The sequence below is a fragment of the Oryx dammah genome, unplaced genomic scaffold, assembly GCF_014754425.2.
Source record: "Oryx dammah isolate SB20612 unplaced genomic scaffold, SCBI_Odam_1.1 HiC_scaffold_2, whole genome shotgun sequence".
NCBI classification, from domain to species: domain Eukaryota; kingdom Metazoa; phylum Chordata; class Mammalia; order Artiodactyla; family Bovidae; genus Oryx; species Oryx dammah.
In genome coordinates, this window is record NW_024070186.1 from 86,556,837 (window position 1) to 86,575,003 (window position 18,167).

General features: G+C 41.2%; 1 protein-coding gene across 1 annotated transcript; it reads left to right on the top strand.

Moving 5' to 3' along the window:
• The first annotated feature begins 9,839 nt into the window (after nt 1-9,839).
• LOC120870469 (S-phase kinase-associated protein 1-like) lies at nt 9,840-10,526 on the top strand. Its single transcript, XM_040250137.1, has one exon. The coding sequence runs from the start codon at nt 9,937-9,939 to the stop codon at nt 10,426-10,428; it is 492 nt and encodes a 163-aa protein (XP_040106071.1). The 5' UTR covers nt 9,840-9,936; the 3' UTR covers nt 10,429-10,526.
• The last annotated feature ends 7,641 nt before the right edge of the window (nt 10,527-18,167 follow it).

Here is an 18,167-nt window from a genome sequence, read left to right on the forward strand (position 1 = left end):
TCAAGAGCATTGCCAATGACTGAACAACAAAGGCCTTTGCCATCTGCCTCTATGGAGACTGAACCCTGTGCTGCTATAGCTGTTGAACTTCAACAACCCCTGACTGAGTTCAGGGTGGAGTGAGGCACTGTGTGCTCCAGGGGATCTGATGGGACAGGTCTTTAGATAGTTGGATGTTTTTCGGAATAGATTTTATGATCTCAATCCTTGTATCTCCTCTTATCTAGAGAAGCACTAAATCTGTTCAAGGTGACTTCAGATCCTCATGACTAACCTTTTGTAAAATGAGGGCTTAATGGTACTGAACAACCCCACCCCCCAACCTGTTAACCAAAAGCTGCTTTGGATCAGTCTCTCAGAACTATCTGAGATGCTGCCTTCTGGGCTGCAATCCTCATGTTGCCCCAAATAAAACCTAACTAACAACTCAAGTTGTGCATCTTTTTTAGTCGACACTTCTATCTGAAATTCACATTTCACTGAGCAACCTGTATTTTTATTTGCTAAAGCTAGCAACTCTAACTAGGAGATATATATATAATCAGTAGGCAAGCAGTTGGGAAGTGAGCAAGCACAGGATGGAGCCAACACTGAAACCTTGTCAGTCCTTGTTGCCTCTGACCTTGATGGTACAGATGTCCTGGAGAAGCTAGGACCCTTCAGCACAGAACTAAACACACACACATCTGGTCCAAAAGCCAGAGATGCTGCAGGGGGATTCAAAGGAAGATGGGACAGTTGGAGGCCTGGCTGATGCCTCACACCAGCAGAGTGACCTAGCAAATAAATAACAATGTGTTTACAAAATGACTGTTGCTTTACTTCTGTCCTTAACCTCCGCCAGGTATGTCTCTGAACCATCCTAACTGGAAACACACAGGGAAGGGAATTTTGGCAAAAGTAACAACCTAGTCTGGGTGCACCACACCCATTCTCCAACTTAAAAGAGGCTTGATATTAAATGCCAGGGACAGATGAAAATTTTACACAGCTGCCCTTTATATAGCAACCCTTTGGGAGAATGATGTCAGTAACATAGTAGGGTAAGATACTATCTTTGTTTTTCTCCCTTCAATCTACAACCAGTAAAACATCCACAACACAACAAGGTGCCTCTGTCCAAAATACCAGGATGACAGAGAATTACACACATCTGTATATCTAAGGGTAGACTGGAACACATAGAGGAAATGGAATTAGGGGAACAACAGGCAGTGCCTGCAATCCTGGCCCTCTAGCTATGGCAGCCCACAGCCCCAGAGAATCCAGTGGTGTTCCTGAGACCCAGGCCTCTCTATACAATGCTGAATCAAATCCTAGAGACAGAGTTTGGGATAAAATAGAAAAGGATAGCCTTAGAGCTTTGCTAGGCAAAGAGAGACACATGAGGTTTCTGCCTCAAAAAATTATGTCTTCACCTGGGAGGATTTGATGAGGGTTTTATAAGAACTCTCACCTTTCAAAGGTGAGGTCTACATGGTAGGGTGTGCAGGGCTTTCACTCCCTAATCTCTTCTCAGGTGGGTCTCCTAATCTAATCTCTGGTCCATTTCATCTTGCTTCAGATCTTTCTTGGCTGCTCCTCCCATAGCAACTGTTCTGAATCTGTCTTTGGGACTCAGGGAAGGTCATGGAGGCAGAGTCTTGCCTACAAGAAATGGGAGACAGCAAGGCCTCCATGTCTGGGAGCCCCACAAGGCCCCGCTCGGTTTCAGTAGCTGCAGGAGAGGCAGTGCATACCACTCCAGTCTCTCAGGCACAGTGGCACTCATGGCCACAGGGAGCTGGAGAGCAGTGACAGTGGGACCTGGGGCCCTGGCCCTCCAGCTGTGGAAGCACCCATGACTCCAGCCCTCGACCCTCCCAATGGCAGCAGCAGAGCCCAGGAACCTAACACCAGACACAGCAGAGGTGCCTTCTGGACCCGGGCTCCTCTCCCTCCCCTCCTCCTTGGCTGACAGCAACAGAGCCTGATCCCATTTGCAGAGGAATCACCCAGCATCCTGGTGCTTCAGGTGGGGTAGTGACACTGGCAGCATCAGAGGCTCCAACAACCCTAGAGACACAGGCAGTGATAAGGACCACGTGGAGCCACGCCTCTGATGGAAGCAGTGGAGAGTGAAAAGTGCTATCTTCCACCTGAGGCAGCTCAGGTAAGAGAAACCAAAAGTTTGTGCTATAGCACCACCTGCTGGAAAGTATAAGAAAGGCCTCTAATTTTTGGTTAAGTTGAATTGTTAGAATCAAATAGAAAGGTGCTCCCTGTTTCAAATGAGTAGGCAGAGGTGCTGAGTAGACATTTTCCCAAAGAACACATACAGATGAACAACAAGCATATGAAAAGGTGTTTAACATCACTAATCATTAAGTAAATGCAAATCAAAACCACAATGAGATATCACCTAACGCCTGTTAGAATCCTTATTTTCAAAAAGGAAAGTATTGTTGAGTATGTGGAGAAAAGGGAACTTACATATAAATAGATATTTCATGCTCATGGATTAAAAGAACTAACATTGTTTAAATGTCCATAATACCTTCGGCAATCTACAGATTCAGTGCAGTCCTTATCAATATCCCGAGGACACTGGGGACAAATACTATTGGTAGGAATGTAAACTGGCACAGCCACTATGGACAGCAGAGTGGAGGCTTCTCAAAAAAATGAAGAAGTACCATATGATCCAGCTATTGCACTTCTATGTATTTATCCAAAGAACGTGAAAACACTAATGCATGCACCCTTATGTTCATTGAAGCATTATTTACAATAGCCTAAGAGTCCATGAATGGATGAATGGATAAAGAAGAGGTGATAGATATATATAAAATGGAATATTGCCTAGGAATAAGAAAGATGAAATCTTTCCATTTGTGACAACATGGATAGAGCTTGAGAACATTAGGTAAGTGAAATAAGTCAGGCAGAGAAAGATATCATATGATTTCACTCATATTTGGAATATTTAAAAAATAAATCAACAGGGCTTCCCTAGTGGTCCAGTGGTTAAGAGTCTGCTTGCAACACAAGGGATGCTGGTTCAATCCCTGGTCCGGGAAGATCCCACAAGCTATGGAGCAACTACGCACATGCACCGCAGCTGCTGAAACTGCGTTTTAGAGCCCATAAGCGGACACTACTGAAGCCTGCGTGCCTAGAACCTACGCTCTGCAACAAGAGAAGGCACCGCAATGGGAAGCCTGTGCAGCACAACGAAGAGTAGCCCCTGCTCGCCGCAACTTGAGAAAGCCCTCGTGCAGCAAGGGCCCACCACAGCCAAAAAGACATGAACAGAAACAAACATACAGAACGCAAAGAACAGAGTAGTGGTTACTAAAGAGGAAGAGGCCAGGGAAGGGCGAAACGGGTACGTGAGGTCAACTGTACAGTGACGTTTTGGTGGTGAGCATACCATAGTGCATTTGTTGTGTGCAGTCGCTAAGTCACTTAACTCTTTGTGACTCTTTGCAAACCCATGAACAGCAGCACACCAGGCTTCCCTCTCTTCCACCATATCCCAGAGTTTGCTCAGACTCAGGACAATGAGTCAGTGATTCCATCCAACCATCTCGTCCTCTGTTGCCTCCTTCTCCTCCTGCCTTCAATCATCCCCAGCATCAGGGTGTTTTCTAACGAGTCAGCTCTTCCCATCAGGTGGCCAAAGTATTGGAGCTTCAGCTTTGGCATCAGTCCTTCCAATGATTATTGACTGATTTCCTTTAGGATTGACTGGTTGGATCTCCTTGCTGTCCAAGGGACTCTCAAAATCTTCTCCAGTACCACAGTTCAAAAGCATCAATTCTTCAACACAGCCTTCTTTATGGTCCAGTTCTCACAGCCATACATAACTACTGGAAAAACCATAGCTTTGACTAGACAGATCTTTGGCAACAAAGTGCTGTCTCTGCTTTTTAATAGGCTGTCTAGGTTGGTCATAGCTTTTCTTCCAAGGAGTAAGGGTCTTTTAACTTCACAGCTTCAGTCACCATCTGCGCTGAATTTTGGAGCTCAAGAAAATAAAGTCTGTCGCTGTTTCCATTTTTCCCCCCATCTATTTGCCATGAAGTGATGGAACCAGATGCCATGATCTTAACTTTTTGAATATTGAGTTTCAAGCCAGCTTTTTCTCTCTCCTCTTTCACCTTCATCAGGAGGCTCTTTAGTTCCTCTTTGCTTTCTGCCATAAGGGTGGCATCATCTGCATATCTGAGGTTGTTGATATTTCTTCCAGCAGTCTTAATTCCAGCTTGTGAGTTATACAGCCTGGTATCTTGCTTATAAGATGTACTCTGCATATAAGTTAAATGAGCCAGGTGACAATATATAGCCTTGACATACTCCTTTCCTGATTTTGAACCAATCCATTGTTCTATGTCGGGTTCTAACTGTTGCTTCTTGACCTGCAGTCAGCTTTCTCAGAAGGTAGGTAAGGTGCTGGTATTCCCATCTCTTTAAGAATATTTCACAATTTGTTGTGATTCACACAGTCAAAGGCTTTTGCATAGTCAGTGAAGCAGAAGTAGATGTTTTTCTGGAATTCTCTTGCTTTTTCTATGATCCAGTTGATGTTGGCAATTTAATCTCTGGTTTCTTTGCCTTTTCTAAATCCAGCTTGTATATCTGGAAGTTCTTGGTTCATGTACTGCTGAAGCCTAGCTTGAAGGATTTTGAGCATTACCTCGCTAGCATGTGAAATGAGCACAATTGTATGTTAGTTTTAACATTCTTTGGCATTGTCCTTCTTTGGGATTGATATGCATGTGGTGCATACAGAAGTAGAAATACGATGTTGTATGCATGAAACATGTAATGTTATAAACCAATGTTACTTCAGTAAAAAATAAAATATAAAAAATCACAAAAAGACATAAAGGACAAGAAAAGATCAAAAAAAAGAAATAGCTACATTTTGTTGAATCCTTTCTATTTAAGCACTTCTGTATAAATACTCTATTAAAGTACAGTTGTACAGTAAAGTTGTACAACAGTGACTCATTATTTTTATGGATTATACACCTTGTAAAATCATTATAACATATTGACTATATTCCCTGTGTTGTACAATATATCCTTATATCTTATTTATTTTAGACCTAGTAGTTTGTACCTCTAAATTCCCTAATTCAAAATGCCCCTCCCCGACTCCTCTCCCCAGTGGTAACCACTGGTTTATTGTCTATACCTGTGAGTCAGTTTTTGTTTGTTATATTCATTTGTGTTTTGTTTTTTTCTTTTAGATTCAACTATAAACTCTTCATATACATTTTACTTACATAGATATATGAATACATACATTACAAACATGATCTCCTTTAGTCCTCATAACAGTGCTATAAAATTGGTATTACTAATATCATTTCATAGATGAAGAAATTTAGGTTGGAGTCATATTTCCATAACATCCAGTAAGCAAGGGGTAGAGCTATGATTTGAAGCCAGGTCTCTCTAAAGCCTGAGTCCCTAACCATTAAGTTCTATGCTATGCAGCCTCCCAACAAACTATGGACTTTGTTATTTCATAAGCACTAAATCTGCACACGGGCTTCCCTAATGGCTCAGACGGTAAAGCGTCTGTCTGCGGTGCAGGAGACCGGGTTCAGTCCCTGGGTCGGGAAGATCCCCTGGAGAAGGAAATGGCAGCCCACTCCAGTATTCTTGCCTGGAAAATCCCAGGGACCGCGGAGCCTAGTAGGCTACCGTCCATGGGGTAGCAAAGAGTCAGACGCGACTGAGCGACTTCACTTTCACTTTCAAATCTGCACCTATAGACCGCCTGCAAAACCTTTAGGCAAGAGCACTCAGTGATTGACCTGTGACACCGCTAGCTTGGGAACAAGTTCCTGAGGCACTCATCACACTTCTCCCTGAGAAGTTGCCTGAGTTTGATTCCGTGACCTTTAACTTAGTAACTGAGTGGCCTTGGGCGAGTTACATAACTTTATCAGCCTTACTTGCCTGGTGAAGGCAGTAATTCCCACCTTACAAACTGTAAAGGTAGATGATACTAATGCCAGGAGAATATCTGGCACAGCCTGATCATCCTAAGAACTCCCAAGTGGGAGTTCTCCCCCTTTCTCAGTGAATTAGCTACTACTACCTATGTCTAGGCTGCAGACCCTTTAATCTATACCTTCAGTTATAGTCTCTTATTCTTCCTCTAGATCTGTGTTTCTTGTTTCTCACCAGAAAGCACAGCCAATGCCAAATTATCTTCACTTAAACAATTATTCCCAGCTTTTCAACACCCAATATCATCAGTGCTGCCTTCAATATCTTTCTGGTCCTTGAGCTCACTTTCTTAAAATCATCTCCATCTCTCTCTCCTACTTGTCAGATTATCATATGTACTCACCACTCCTCTTTCCCAAGAAAAATATTTCAACTACTAGTGCCATAGTTTAAAAAGTATATTAGCAAATTATGTTTGAGAGTTGCCAAGAGAGTAGATCTTCAAAGTTCTCATCACGAGAAAAAAAAAATGTTTTTTTAACTATGTATGGTGACAGATGTTAATTAGGCTTATTGTGATCATTTCACAGTATATATAAATATCAAATCTTTATCATCTGAAACTAATATCATGTTATATGTCCATTATATCTCATTTGAAAAATCATACTGTGGAAAAAAGAAAGTATATTGTCAAATTTGAGTAAATTAGAAGGATCAGGATGATGAGAGCATGGAAACTGGCATAGTGAACATATATGTATATCAAGGAAATGGGCATTTTTCTCTTTTAGAACAAAAACCTAAGGTTTGTCATTGGGAAGAAAAAGTTCTTTCTCTGTAGACTTCAAAGTACAGACCTGATCCATAGGAAGTGGATTTCTGCTTGATATAAGGAAACATTAAGGACTTGAGTCTGCCAGTGAGACGTGGTACAGCCATCTGGGATTCTCTGTCTTTGTCTCATCTGCTTGCTTCTTCCATTCTCATGTCAACGGGGAGGAGGAGGATTTAAGCTAAAAAGACATAGTCACCATCTGCTAGGAGAATCTTAAGGAAGCAGCTTGTTAAGTTTCAAGTATGTGCATACTTTGTTGAATGATTTAAGACTCTCTGGAATCATATGCTACCCATTTTGAAACTGTGAAACCTGGCTTCCTAGCACCAGTGGCATGAAAGCTAAAGGTTGCTCATGGCAATGAAGAGTTTATAATCCCCCTCTGAGTCAACCAGACTCCTCAACTCATAATATTGCCTTTAATAATAAATTATCTAGCACATTCATTTTCAAGGCAGTCAATATTAGCAAGACAGAGGCTTTTCTTTTAAATGATCCTTCTGCTTTTAAGAGTATGAGGACCACAGCAAAGGTAGTTTGCAAATGGATCCCACTGGCCTGAAGACAGAAGGTGTGGGTAGGATGAAGCAGGACAGGCTTCTGAGGGGAGAGCGTAGGGGGAGGGTAGAAAAAGGCAGAGGACAAGAAGAGGTGCCTGCCTACCCATCCAAAAGGAAACTGCACAGCAACAGAAAAGAAATATATTGCTCCATCCTCCAGACTCTGAATGTGTTGACCATGGTCCACAAATGGAGCAACTTGAGAACGAAAGTACACAGGGCTCTTGGGCACTGGACCCAAGAGAAAGTAGAATTGATGGCTGACCTGCAGGCGCCGGAGCACGTGGGATCTTTCTTGCATCTTGTGAAATCTTGGATTGCAGCGCATGGACTCTCTAGCTGTGGCATGCGGGCTTACTTGTTCTATGGCATGTAGAATCTTACTTTCCCAACCAAGGATTAAACCCATGTCCCCTGCATTGCAAGTTCAGTTCAGTTGCTCAACTCTTTGCAACCCCATGGACTGCAGCACACCAGGCTTCCCGGTCCATCACCAACTCCCAGAGCTTACTTAAACTCATGTCCCTCAAGTCAGTGATGCCATCCAACCTTCTCACCCTCTGTCGTCCCCTTCTCTTCCCGCCTTCAATCTTTCCCAGCCTCAGGGTCTTTTCCAATGAGTCAGTTCTTTCCATCAGGTGGCCAAATTATTGGTGTTTCAGCTTCAGCATCAGTCCATCCAATGAATATTCAGGACTGATTACCTTCAGGATTGACTGGTTTGATCTCCTTGCAGTCCAAGGGACTCTCAAGAGTCTTCTCCAGCACCATAGTTCAAAAGCATCAATTCTTCGGCCCTCATCTTTCTTTATAGTCCAACTCTCACATCCATACATGACTACTGGAAAAGCCGTAGCTTTGACCAGACAGATCTTTGTTGGCAAAGTAATGGCTCTGCTTTTTAATACACTATCTAGGTTGGTCATAGCTTTTCTTCCAAGGAGCAAGCGTCTTTTAATTTCATGGCTGCAATCACCATCTGCAGTGATTTTGGAGCCCAAGAAAATAAAGTCTCTCACTGTTTCCATTGTTTCCCCATCTATTTCCCATGAAGTGATGGGACTGGACGCCATAATCCTAGTTTTCTGAATGTTGAGTTTTAAGCCAGCTTTTTCGCTCTCCTCTTTCACTTTCATTAAGAGGCTTTTTAGTTCTTCTCTTTCTGCCAGAAGGGTGGTGTCATCTGCATATCTGAGGTTATTGATATTTCTCCCATCGATCTTGATTCCAGCTTGTGCTTCATCCAGCCTGGCATTTCACATGATGTACTCTGCATATAAGTTAAATAAGCAGAGTGACAGCATACAGCCTTGACATACTCATTTCCCAATTTTGAACCAGTCTGTCATTCCACGTCCAGTTCTAACTGTTGCTTCTTGACCTGCATATGGATTTTTCAGGAGGCAGGTAAGGTGGTCTGGTATTTCCATATCTTTAAGAATTTTCCACAGTTTGTTGTGATCCACACAGTCAAAGGCTTTGGCATAGTCAATAAGGCAGAAATAGATGTCTTTCTGAAACTCTCTTGCTTTTTTGATGGTCCAACGGATGTTTGCAATTTGATCTCTAGTTCCTCTTCCTTTTCTAAATCCAGCCTGTACATCTGGAAGTTCTTGGTTCGCATACTGTTGAAGCCTGACTTGGAGACTTTTGAGTATTACTTTGCTAGTGTGTGAGATGAGTGCAATTGTGTAGTAGTTTGAGCATTCTTTGGCATTGCTTTTCTTCAGGATTGGAATGAGAACTGACCTTTTCCAGTCCTGTGGCCACTGCTGAGTTTTCCTAAGGTCTACTTGACTTCACACTCCAGGATGTCTGGCTCTAGGTGAGTGACCACACCATCGTGGTTATCTGAGTCATTAAGACCTTTTTTGTATAGTTCTTCTGTGTATTCTTGCCACCTCTTCTTAATCTCTTCTGCTTCTGTTAGGTCCTTGCCACTCTACCCTTTATTTTGCCCATCTTTGTATGAATTCTCCAGGTAAGAATACTGGGATAGATTGCCATTTCCTTCTCCAGGGAATCTTCCTAATCCAGGATTCAACCCCGCACCTCCTGCACTGGCATGCAGATTCTTTACTACTGAGCCACCAGAGATGCCCTTTTTTATTATTACATATTAAAATTTTCTGAATGTAATTGGTTCTGTTGTTTGCTTTAAAGACCTTTGGGATTCTTTTTGCTACATCTTCATCAAAATTCCTCACTTTTTACTTTCTAATATGTCCAGAGTACACTCTGTTCCCACTGTCTTAAATTTCAGGCAGATGTAAGACATAGCACCTGCCAGTGCTTATCCTTCCTGGTTTGTTATGTTAAACTTTAAAATCAGTAGATTGTGAAACAACTTCACCGTATATTAGTCACAGGTCTTCCCCTAAGGCTGATAAGAGTTGATAAAACTAGTTGAGCTGTTCCCCATGTTACACTACAAAGATCTCAGAGTATTTTTTTTTTCTGCCTCAAGCCCCTGTAATTAAACATTTTGAGCTGTAGTGGCCTTGTTCTCCGCTTTTCAGCTTTGCAGATTGACGACGTTGCCCTGCTCACTTCAGCCTGCGGCCCGCCATCTCCTTGAGACCTAACACCATGCCTTCAATTAAGTTGCAGAGTTCTGATGGAGAGATATTTGAAGTTGATGTTGAAATTGCAAAACAGTCTGTGACCATCAAGACTATGTTGGAAGATTTGGGAATGGATGATGAAGGAGATGATGATCCAGTCCCCTTGCCAAATGTTAATGCGGCAATATTTAAAAAGGTCATTCAGTGGTGCACCCACCACAAGGATGATCCTCCTCCTCCTGAGGATGATGAGAACAAAGAAAAACGAACAGATGATATACCTGCTTGGGATCAAGAATTCCTGAAAGTTGACCAAGGGACACTCTTTGAGCTTATATTGGCAGCAAACTACTTAGACATCAAAGGTTTGCTTGATGTTACCTGCAAGACTGTTGCTAATATGATCAAGGGCAAAACTCCTGAGGAGATTCGAAAGACATTCAATATCAAAAATGATTTTACTGAAGAAGAGGAAGCCCAGGTACGCAAAGAGAACCAGTGGTGTGAGGAGAAGTGAAATTTCATGTCTGACGCTGTAACACTGTAAGGATTATTCCAACTACTAGTTGCACTGCTTTGTTTATAATTGTTAATATTAGAAAAACAGTCAACAAATGCAGCAGCAAGTCAATTGTGTTAGCAGAATGTTGTCCTCATTACATGTGTAGTTTCAGTACAGTTCCCAAACTTAAGGCCCAGTTTCTTCTAGTATGATTGAAAGTTTCTTTTCTTTGCTCTGAATAAAATTGAACTGTGGTTTCCCTATAGAAAGTGGCATTTTGGGCTTTCCCTTTTTGTAAAGCAATTTCTGCCTAGTTTATTGTCCAGTTAATTTTAGTTCAGTGACTTTTAAAGTTGGCATTGTAAATAAAGCAACTTGCAAAAAAAAATAAATAAAAATAAACATTTTGTCTTTTATGAATCTTGGGATTCATAGGATTTACACTTTTTTTAAATTAATTTTTATTTTATATTAGACTATAGTTGATTTACAATACTATGTTAGTTTCAGGTGCACAGCAAAGTGATTCAGCTATGCATACACATAGATCAATTCTTTCTCAGATTCTTTTCCTATATAGGTTATTGCAGAATATTGAGTAGAGTTCCCTATGCTATTCAATAGGCCCTTGTTGAATATCTATTTTTATATAGTAGTGTCTATATGTTAATTCTAACCTCCTAATTTATCCCTCCTCCACTTTCCCCCTTTGGTAACCATAAGTTTGTTTTCTAAGTCTGAGGACTTAGGCTTTTTACACTGTGGCTGTGCCATTTCACTAAAAGCTCTTCTTTCCGTGGTAGAAAATGTTCATGGTTTATTCATTTATCTTCTTTTTACTTCTATTTAAAAATTGTGGTAAAATATGTATAACCTCAGTTTTGTCATTTTAACTATTTTTACATGTGCAGTTCAGTGGCATTAAGTGTATTCACAATGTTGTTCAACCATAGTCAAGGTTTCCAAAATGTTTCATCTCTCCAAAAAGAAATTCAGCACCTATAAAACAATAATTTCCCTTCCCTGCTTCCCCAGCCCCTAGTAACTTCTGATCTACTTTCTGTCTCTATGGATTTACCTGTTCTAGTTATTTCATGGGAGTGAAATCATCCAATATATGTTCTTTTGTCTGTCTTATTTCACTTAGTATAATGTTTTCAAGGTTCATCTGTGTTGTGGGGTGTGTCCAAACTTCATTTTTATGGTAAAATATCTGATTGTACGTATATATCAGATTTTGTTTATCCACTCATTTGTTAATGAACATTTGGATTGTCTCTACCTTTTGACTATTGTGAATAGTGTTGCTATGAATGTTGACACTGAGTCCTTGTTTTAAATTCTTTTGGGTTTATACTTAGAAATGGAATTACTGGGCCATATGGTAATTCTATGTTTAACTTTTCAAGGAATTGCCAAATTATTTTCTGCAGCAGCTGTACCAGTTTACATTCCCAGAAATGCATGAGATTTCCAATTTCTCCACATCTTTAATGAAATATTTTATTTTTAAAATTTTATTATAGAGCTTCTAATGAGTATAAAGTGATATATCATTGCAGTTTTGATTTTTGTATTTCTTGATGGCTAATGATGTTGAGCATCTTTTCATGTTTATTGATCATTTGACTATCTTCTTTGGGGAAATGTCAAGTCCTTTGCCCATTTTTAAATTGAGTTGTTTGTAGTTTTTTTTAACCTAGAGTTTTGAAGCCCTCTCTCTCCACTGTAGGTCACAGGCAGTCTTCACTTTACAAACTAGAACTACTCTCAACCTTAGAAGACAGACTCTGGTATCAAGGGCTGTCCATTTTTAAATTGGGGGTTGACTGGAGGAACTGGGGTTGATTGTGTTGATTGCTCAGCTATAGAAGTCCCTCTGGTCATATTATATCATAAGATAGATGAACCAAAAACTAAAATTAAAAACAAAAGAAGGAGAGGATAGAATTTGAAGTTAATCTAGTTTACTTTTCCTCATTCATCAACTTAACAAATATTTCTTGAGCACTTTATAGGTGACAAACATTGGCTAGATACTGGGGATATAGTGGTCAATGACACAGATGAGGTTCATGTGGGAGGCAAAATAATGGTCCCCAAAGATGTCCACATCCTAATCCTGGGGCCTGTGAAATGTTACCTTACATGGCAAAGGGGACTTGGCAGGTGTGATTCAGTTAAGGATTTTAAGGTGGACAGATTATTCTGGATTATCTGGTGGGCCCAGTGTAATTGTCCTTATAAGAGGGAGACAAGAGAATTAGAGTGAGAGAAGAGGGAAGCAGAGTTAGAGATTTGAAGACAACAAATAGCTTTGAAGACAGAAGGGGCCATGAGCCAAGAAATGCAGATGACTTATGAAAGCTGGAAAAGGCAAGGGAGCAAATTCTCCCCAGAGTCTCTGGAAGGAATGCAGTCTGGCCAACCCCATAACTTTAGGATTTCTGCCTTATAGAACTGTAAGATGGTTGATTAGCCTCATTCTAGACTCTCATTTTATGATCATTTATTATGGCAGCAATGGGAAGCTGACACAGTTCCTCATTCCACATACAGGACACTGAGGTATAGTGTCAGTGCTGAGTCAGAGTCAGACTCCTGTCAGAGTCCAGTAGCCATGTGACTTGGGACAGAGTTTCTTTATCACCGAGACTGATTTTCCATGTCTGTAGATTGGGGACAGCAATGTCTGCCTTGCAACATTGTTGTAAGAAGTAAAGATAAATTATATAAACAGTGGGCATTTAGTAGGCTTTTAGTAAGTGCCATCGCTATTTATTTTCTTTTAAATGCGTTCCTTTAATTAGGCAAGAAAGTGAGAGATCAAAGACATGGACCTTATTTAAAATTAGAATGTTGGAAGAGGAAGGGATTACAAAATGCTTCCATGGGAGTAATTAGGGGAGATTCTCTTCTAGGGAGCAAGGCAGTGGCCCTGGTTGCCCTTCTCTCTCCCTTCTCCTTTCTGTTAGTCACACTGTCCTGCTGCTCAGCTTCCATGTATCAAACACAAGGATTCTCTTCATCCCTTCTTCTTTTTTTTTTTACTGCCATCAAGTCCTGCTTCCATTTCTCCATCTAAACCCACTCCCAAGAAAGGCCCTTGTTTTGTTTACCTTTCTCAGTCATGATTAAGGTGATTTTGGTTATAGTTGTTCACATTTGGTCATGCTTGCTTTCTTGATGCAGCATTGATAACCCAGTCGAGACTGATTTCCAGTCCTTGGTCATAAATTATATGTATATCTCCCTTCTCACAAAGAACAGGCGCCAGCAGCCAGCTCTGCTCTGGGTATCTCATTTCCTCTGCCTGTAATAGCTCACTGGCCAGGATGGACACCTTACCCAAGCCAGGAGCTGGGATTTGTGATCTAATCAGCCCTGACTCAGAACTGATTGGAACCATATCCATCAATCAGTCACTCAGGAGAGTAATAATAGCTATATAAGCTTAGGGGAGGGGGAGGGGAGGAAGGAAGAGCTCAATGGACATGCAAGGAGACGTCTCAATGCCTCTGCAGTCCCATTTTCTAGCCCCTTCCTACAGCTTTACTGTATTTCTGTCTTCAGATTCCATGAAAAAGCACTATGCATACCCTTATACAGTTAAGATTTTTTTATATGGACCATTTTTTTAATATGGACCATTTGCTACAGTATTATTTCTGTTTTATATTTTGTTTTTTTTGGCCACAAGGCATGTGGGATCTTGGCTCCCCAACCAGAAATTGAACCTGCACACCCTGTATTGGAAGGTGAAGTCTTAACCACTGGACTGCCAGGGAAGTCTCATATGCTTATACATTATACATGGCGTACATACATAGAATGTATACCTATACATAAATATGCATGCATATAAAAACATGTATATAAAATACACAAATATATGTTGAAATAAATTTCTAGGCCACTCCTCCTCAGGGTTCCATGTCAGCAAATGAAAATTTAGATAACTTTCATGTCCCTGTAAATGCTCTGTTTGACCAGAAGTGTAGCATATCCAGTCAGCCACCCCCAATGCACAACCCAGCTCTGAGTGCTATACTTATTTTCTTCTTTCTCTTACCACAAACAAGGTTGACCATGTGGCCCCAGTTAACCAGATATCTTCCATTTTTCTCTTCTCTGTTCTTTATTCTCTATCCTGTGAAAGCTATCTGCCTTCAGCCCCATTTTGCAGTTCTCTGGACCCCTGTCAATGGAGACTGGCTGCTTCATAAAGCATTAAATGAGGTTTGTTTGTATCACCTAAATTGTCTCCTTTAATCATCTGTAATATCCATATACATAAAATTCTCAGTTTTCCCTTTGGCCAACTTTAAATGAATTCTGTTATGGCAACCAAAGGGTTTCAGCTAATTTAAACATAAATATCTTTGGGGACAGCAAGCTCTAGAATTCCTAGAGGAAAACCGTGTAATATAAATGCTGCCATACATCCTCATCTCATTTTATTGCTGAGCCAGAGGCCTAAAAACTTTAATTGCCAATGTCTTACATCATCAAATGCCTTCATCCAGGAGAAGGTCTTTGGAAAAGCACACAGTGTGATCATACCAACATCAGACACTGACAAAAGCGTCATATCCCTTCTTGAAATGTATCCAAAGAGAAGGAAAGTGCAGGATGTCCCTAGCTCTGGCAACTCATCTCAATTTCTTTTAGGGTGGAAAAGAAAAGCAATAAAAAGTATGCACTCAAAGATTCCTTATTTCCCTTCCTTCCTTATTTCCTTTTTTCTTTCTTTCTCTGTTTCTTTCTCTGTTCTTACAGGCCCAGGATAGTCTTAAAAGAGGCACTTCTCACAAAGATCCCCTCCATGGATGCAGACATTAATGTTCCAAATACATTTTAGATTTTATTGTTCCTACTAGGCAACTCACCAAGTCAGGCAAGTGCTACCAGGTGTTTTGCAGCCAGTACCTCCTGTCAGTCAGTTCAGTTGCTCAGTCGTGTCCGACTCTTTGTGACCCCATGCATTGCAGCACGCCAGGCCTCTATGTCCATCACCAGCTCCCAGAGTTCACTCAAACTCACATCCATCGAGTCAGTGATGCCATCCAGCCATCTCATACTCTGTCCCCTTCTCCTCTTGCCCCCAATCCCTCCCAGCATCAGAGTCTTTTCCAATGAATCAACTCTTTACATGAGGTAGCCAAAGTTCTGGAGTTTCAGCTTTGGCATCAGTCCTTCCAAAGAACACCCAGGACTGACCTCCTTTAGAATGGACTGGTTGGATCTCCTTGCAGTCCAAGGGACTCTTCTCCAACACCGCAGTTCAAAAGCATCAATTCTTTGGCACTCAGCTTTCTTCACAGTCCAACTCTCACATCCATACTAGTCAATCTAATCACACGGACCACAGCCTTGTCTAACTTAATGAAACTAAGCCATGCCCGTGGGGCAACCCAAGATGGGCGGGTCATGGTGGAGAGGTCTGACAGAATGTTGTCCACTGGAGAAGGGAATGGCAAACCACGTAAGTACTCTTGCCTTGAGAACCCCACGAACAGTATGAAAAGGCAAAATGATAGGATACTGAAAGTGGAACTCCCCAGGTCAGTAGGTGCCCAATATGCTACTGGAGATCAGTGGAGAAATAACTCCAGAAAGAATGAAGGGATGGAGCCAAAGCAAAAACAATACCCAGTTGTGGATGTGACTGGTGATAGAGGCAAGGTCCGATGCTATAAGAGCAATATTGCATAGGAACCTGGAATGTTAGGTCCATGAATCAAGGCAAACTGGAAGTGGTCAAACAGGAGATGGCAAGAGTAAATGTCGACATTCTAAGAATCAGTGAACTAAAATGGACTGGAATGGGTGAATTTAACTCAGATGACCATTATATCTACTACTGTGGGCAGGAATCCCTTAGAAGAAATGGAGTAGCCATCATGGTCAACAAAAGAGTCCAAAATGCAGTACTTGGATGCTATCTCAAAAATGACAGAATGATCTCCGTTCATTTCCAAGGCAAAGCATTCAATATCACAGTAATCCAAGTCTATGTCCCAACCTGTAATGCTGAAGAAGCTGAAGTTGAATGGTTCTATGAAGACCTACAAGACCTTTTAGAACTAACACCCAAAAAAGATGTCCTTTTCATTATAGGGGACTGGAATGCACAAGTAGGAAGTCAAGTAACACCTGGAGTAACAGGCAAATTTGGCCTTGGAGTACACAATGGAGCAGGGCAAAGGCTAATAGAGTTTTGCCAAGAGAACGCACTGGTCATAGCAAACACCTTCTTCCGATAACACAAGAGAAGACTCTACACATGGACATCACCAGATGGTCAACACTGAAATCAGATTGATTATATTCTTTACAGCCAAAGATGGAGAAGCTCCATACAGTCAGCAAAAACAAGACAGGGAGCTGACTGGCTCAGATCATGAACTCCTTATTGCCAAATTCAGACTTAAATTGAAGAAAGTAGGGAAAACCACTAGACCATTCAGGTATGACCTAAATCAAATCCCTTATGATTATACAGCAGAAGTGAGAAATAGATTTAAGGGACTAGATCTGATAGATAGAGTGCCTGATGAACTATGGATTCATGACATTGTACAGGAGACAGGGATCAAGACCATCCCCATGCAAAAGAAATGCAAAAAAGCAAAATGGCTGTCTGAGAAGACCTTACAAATAGCTGTGAGAAAAAGGGAAATGAAAAACAAAGGAGAAAAGGAAAGATATACCCATTTGAATGCAGAGTTCCAAAGAATAGCAAGGAGAGATAAGAAAGCCTTCCTCAATGATCAAAGAAATAGAGGAAACCGATAGAATGGGAAAGACTAGCGATCTCTTCAAGAAAATAAAGAGATACCAAGGGAATATTTCATGCAAAGATGGGCTCAATACAGGACAGAAATGGTGTGGACCTAACAGAAGAAGAAGATATTAAGAAGAGGTGGCAAGAATACACAAAAGAACTGTACAAAAAAGATCTTCATGACCCAGCTGATCACGATCTGGGTGATCACTCACCTAGAGCTAGGCATCCTGGAAGATGAAGTCAAGTGGACCTTAGGAAGCATCACTATGAACAAACCTAGTGGAGGTGATGGAATTCCACTTGAGCTATTTCAAATCCTAAAAGATGATGCTGGGACGTGCTGCATTCAGTATGCCAGCAAATTTGGAAAACTCAGCAGTGGCCACAGGACTGGAAAAGGTCAGTTTTCATTCCAATTCCAAAGAAAAGCAATGGCAAAGAATGCTCAAACTACTGCACAATTGCACTCATCTCACGAGCTAGTAAAGTAATGCTCAAAATTCTCCAAGTCAGGCTTCAACAGTATGTGAACCATGTTCAAGCTGGTTTTAGAAAAGGCAGAGGAACCAGAGATCAAATTGCCAACATCCATTGGACCATCGAAAAAGCAAGAGAGTTGCAGAAAAACATCTATTTCTGCTTTATTGACTATGCCAAAGCCTTTGACTGTGTGGATCACAACAAACTGTGGAAAATTCTGAAAGAGATGGGAATACCCAACCATCTGACCTGCCTCTTGAGAAATCTGTATGCAGTTCAAGAAGCAACAGTTAGAACCGCACATGGAACAACAGACTGGTTCCAAATAGGAAAAGGAGTACGTCAAGGCTGTATATTGTCACCGTGCTTATTTAACTTCTATGCAGAGTACATCAGGAGAAATGCTGGGCTGGATGAAGCACAAGCTGGAATCCAGGTTGCTGGGAGAAATACCAATAACCACAGATATGCAGATGACAGCAAC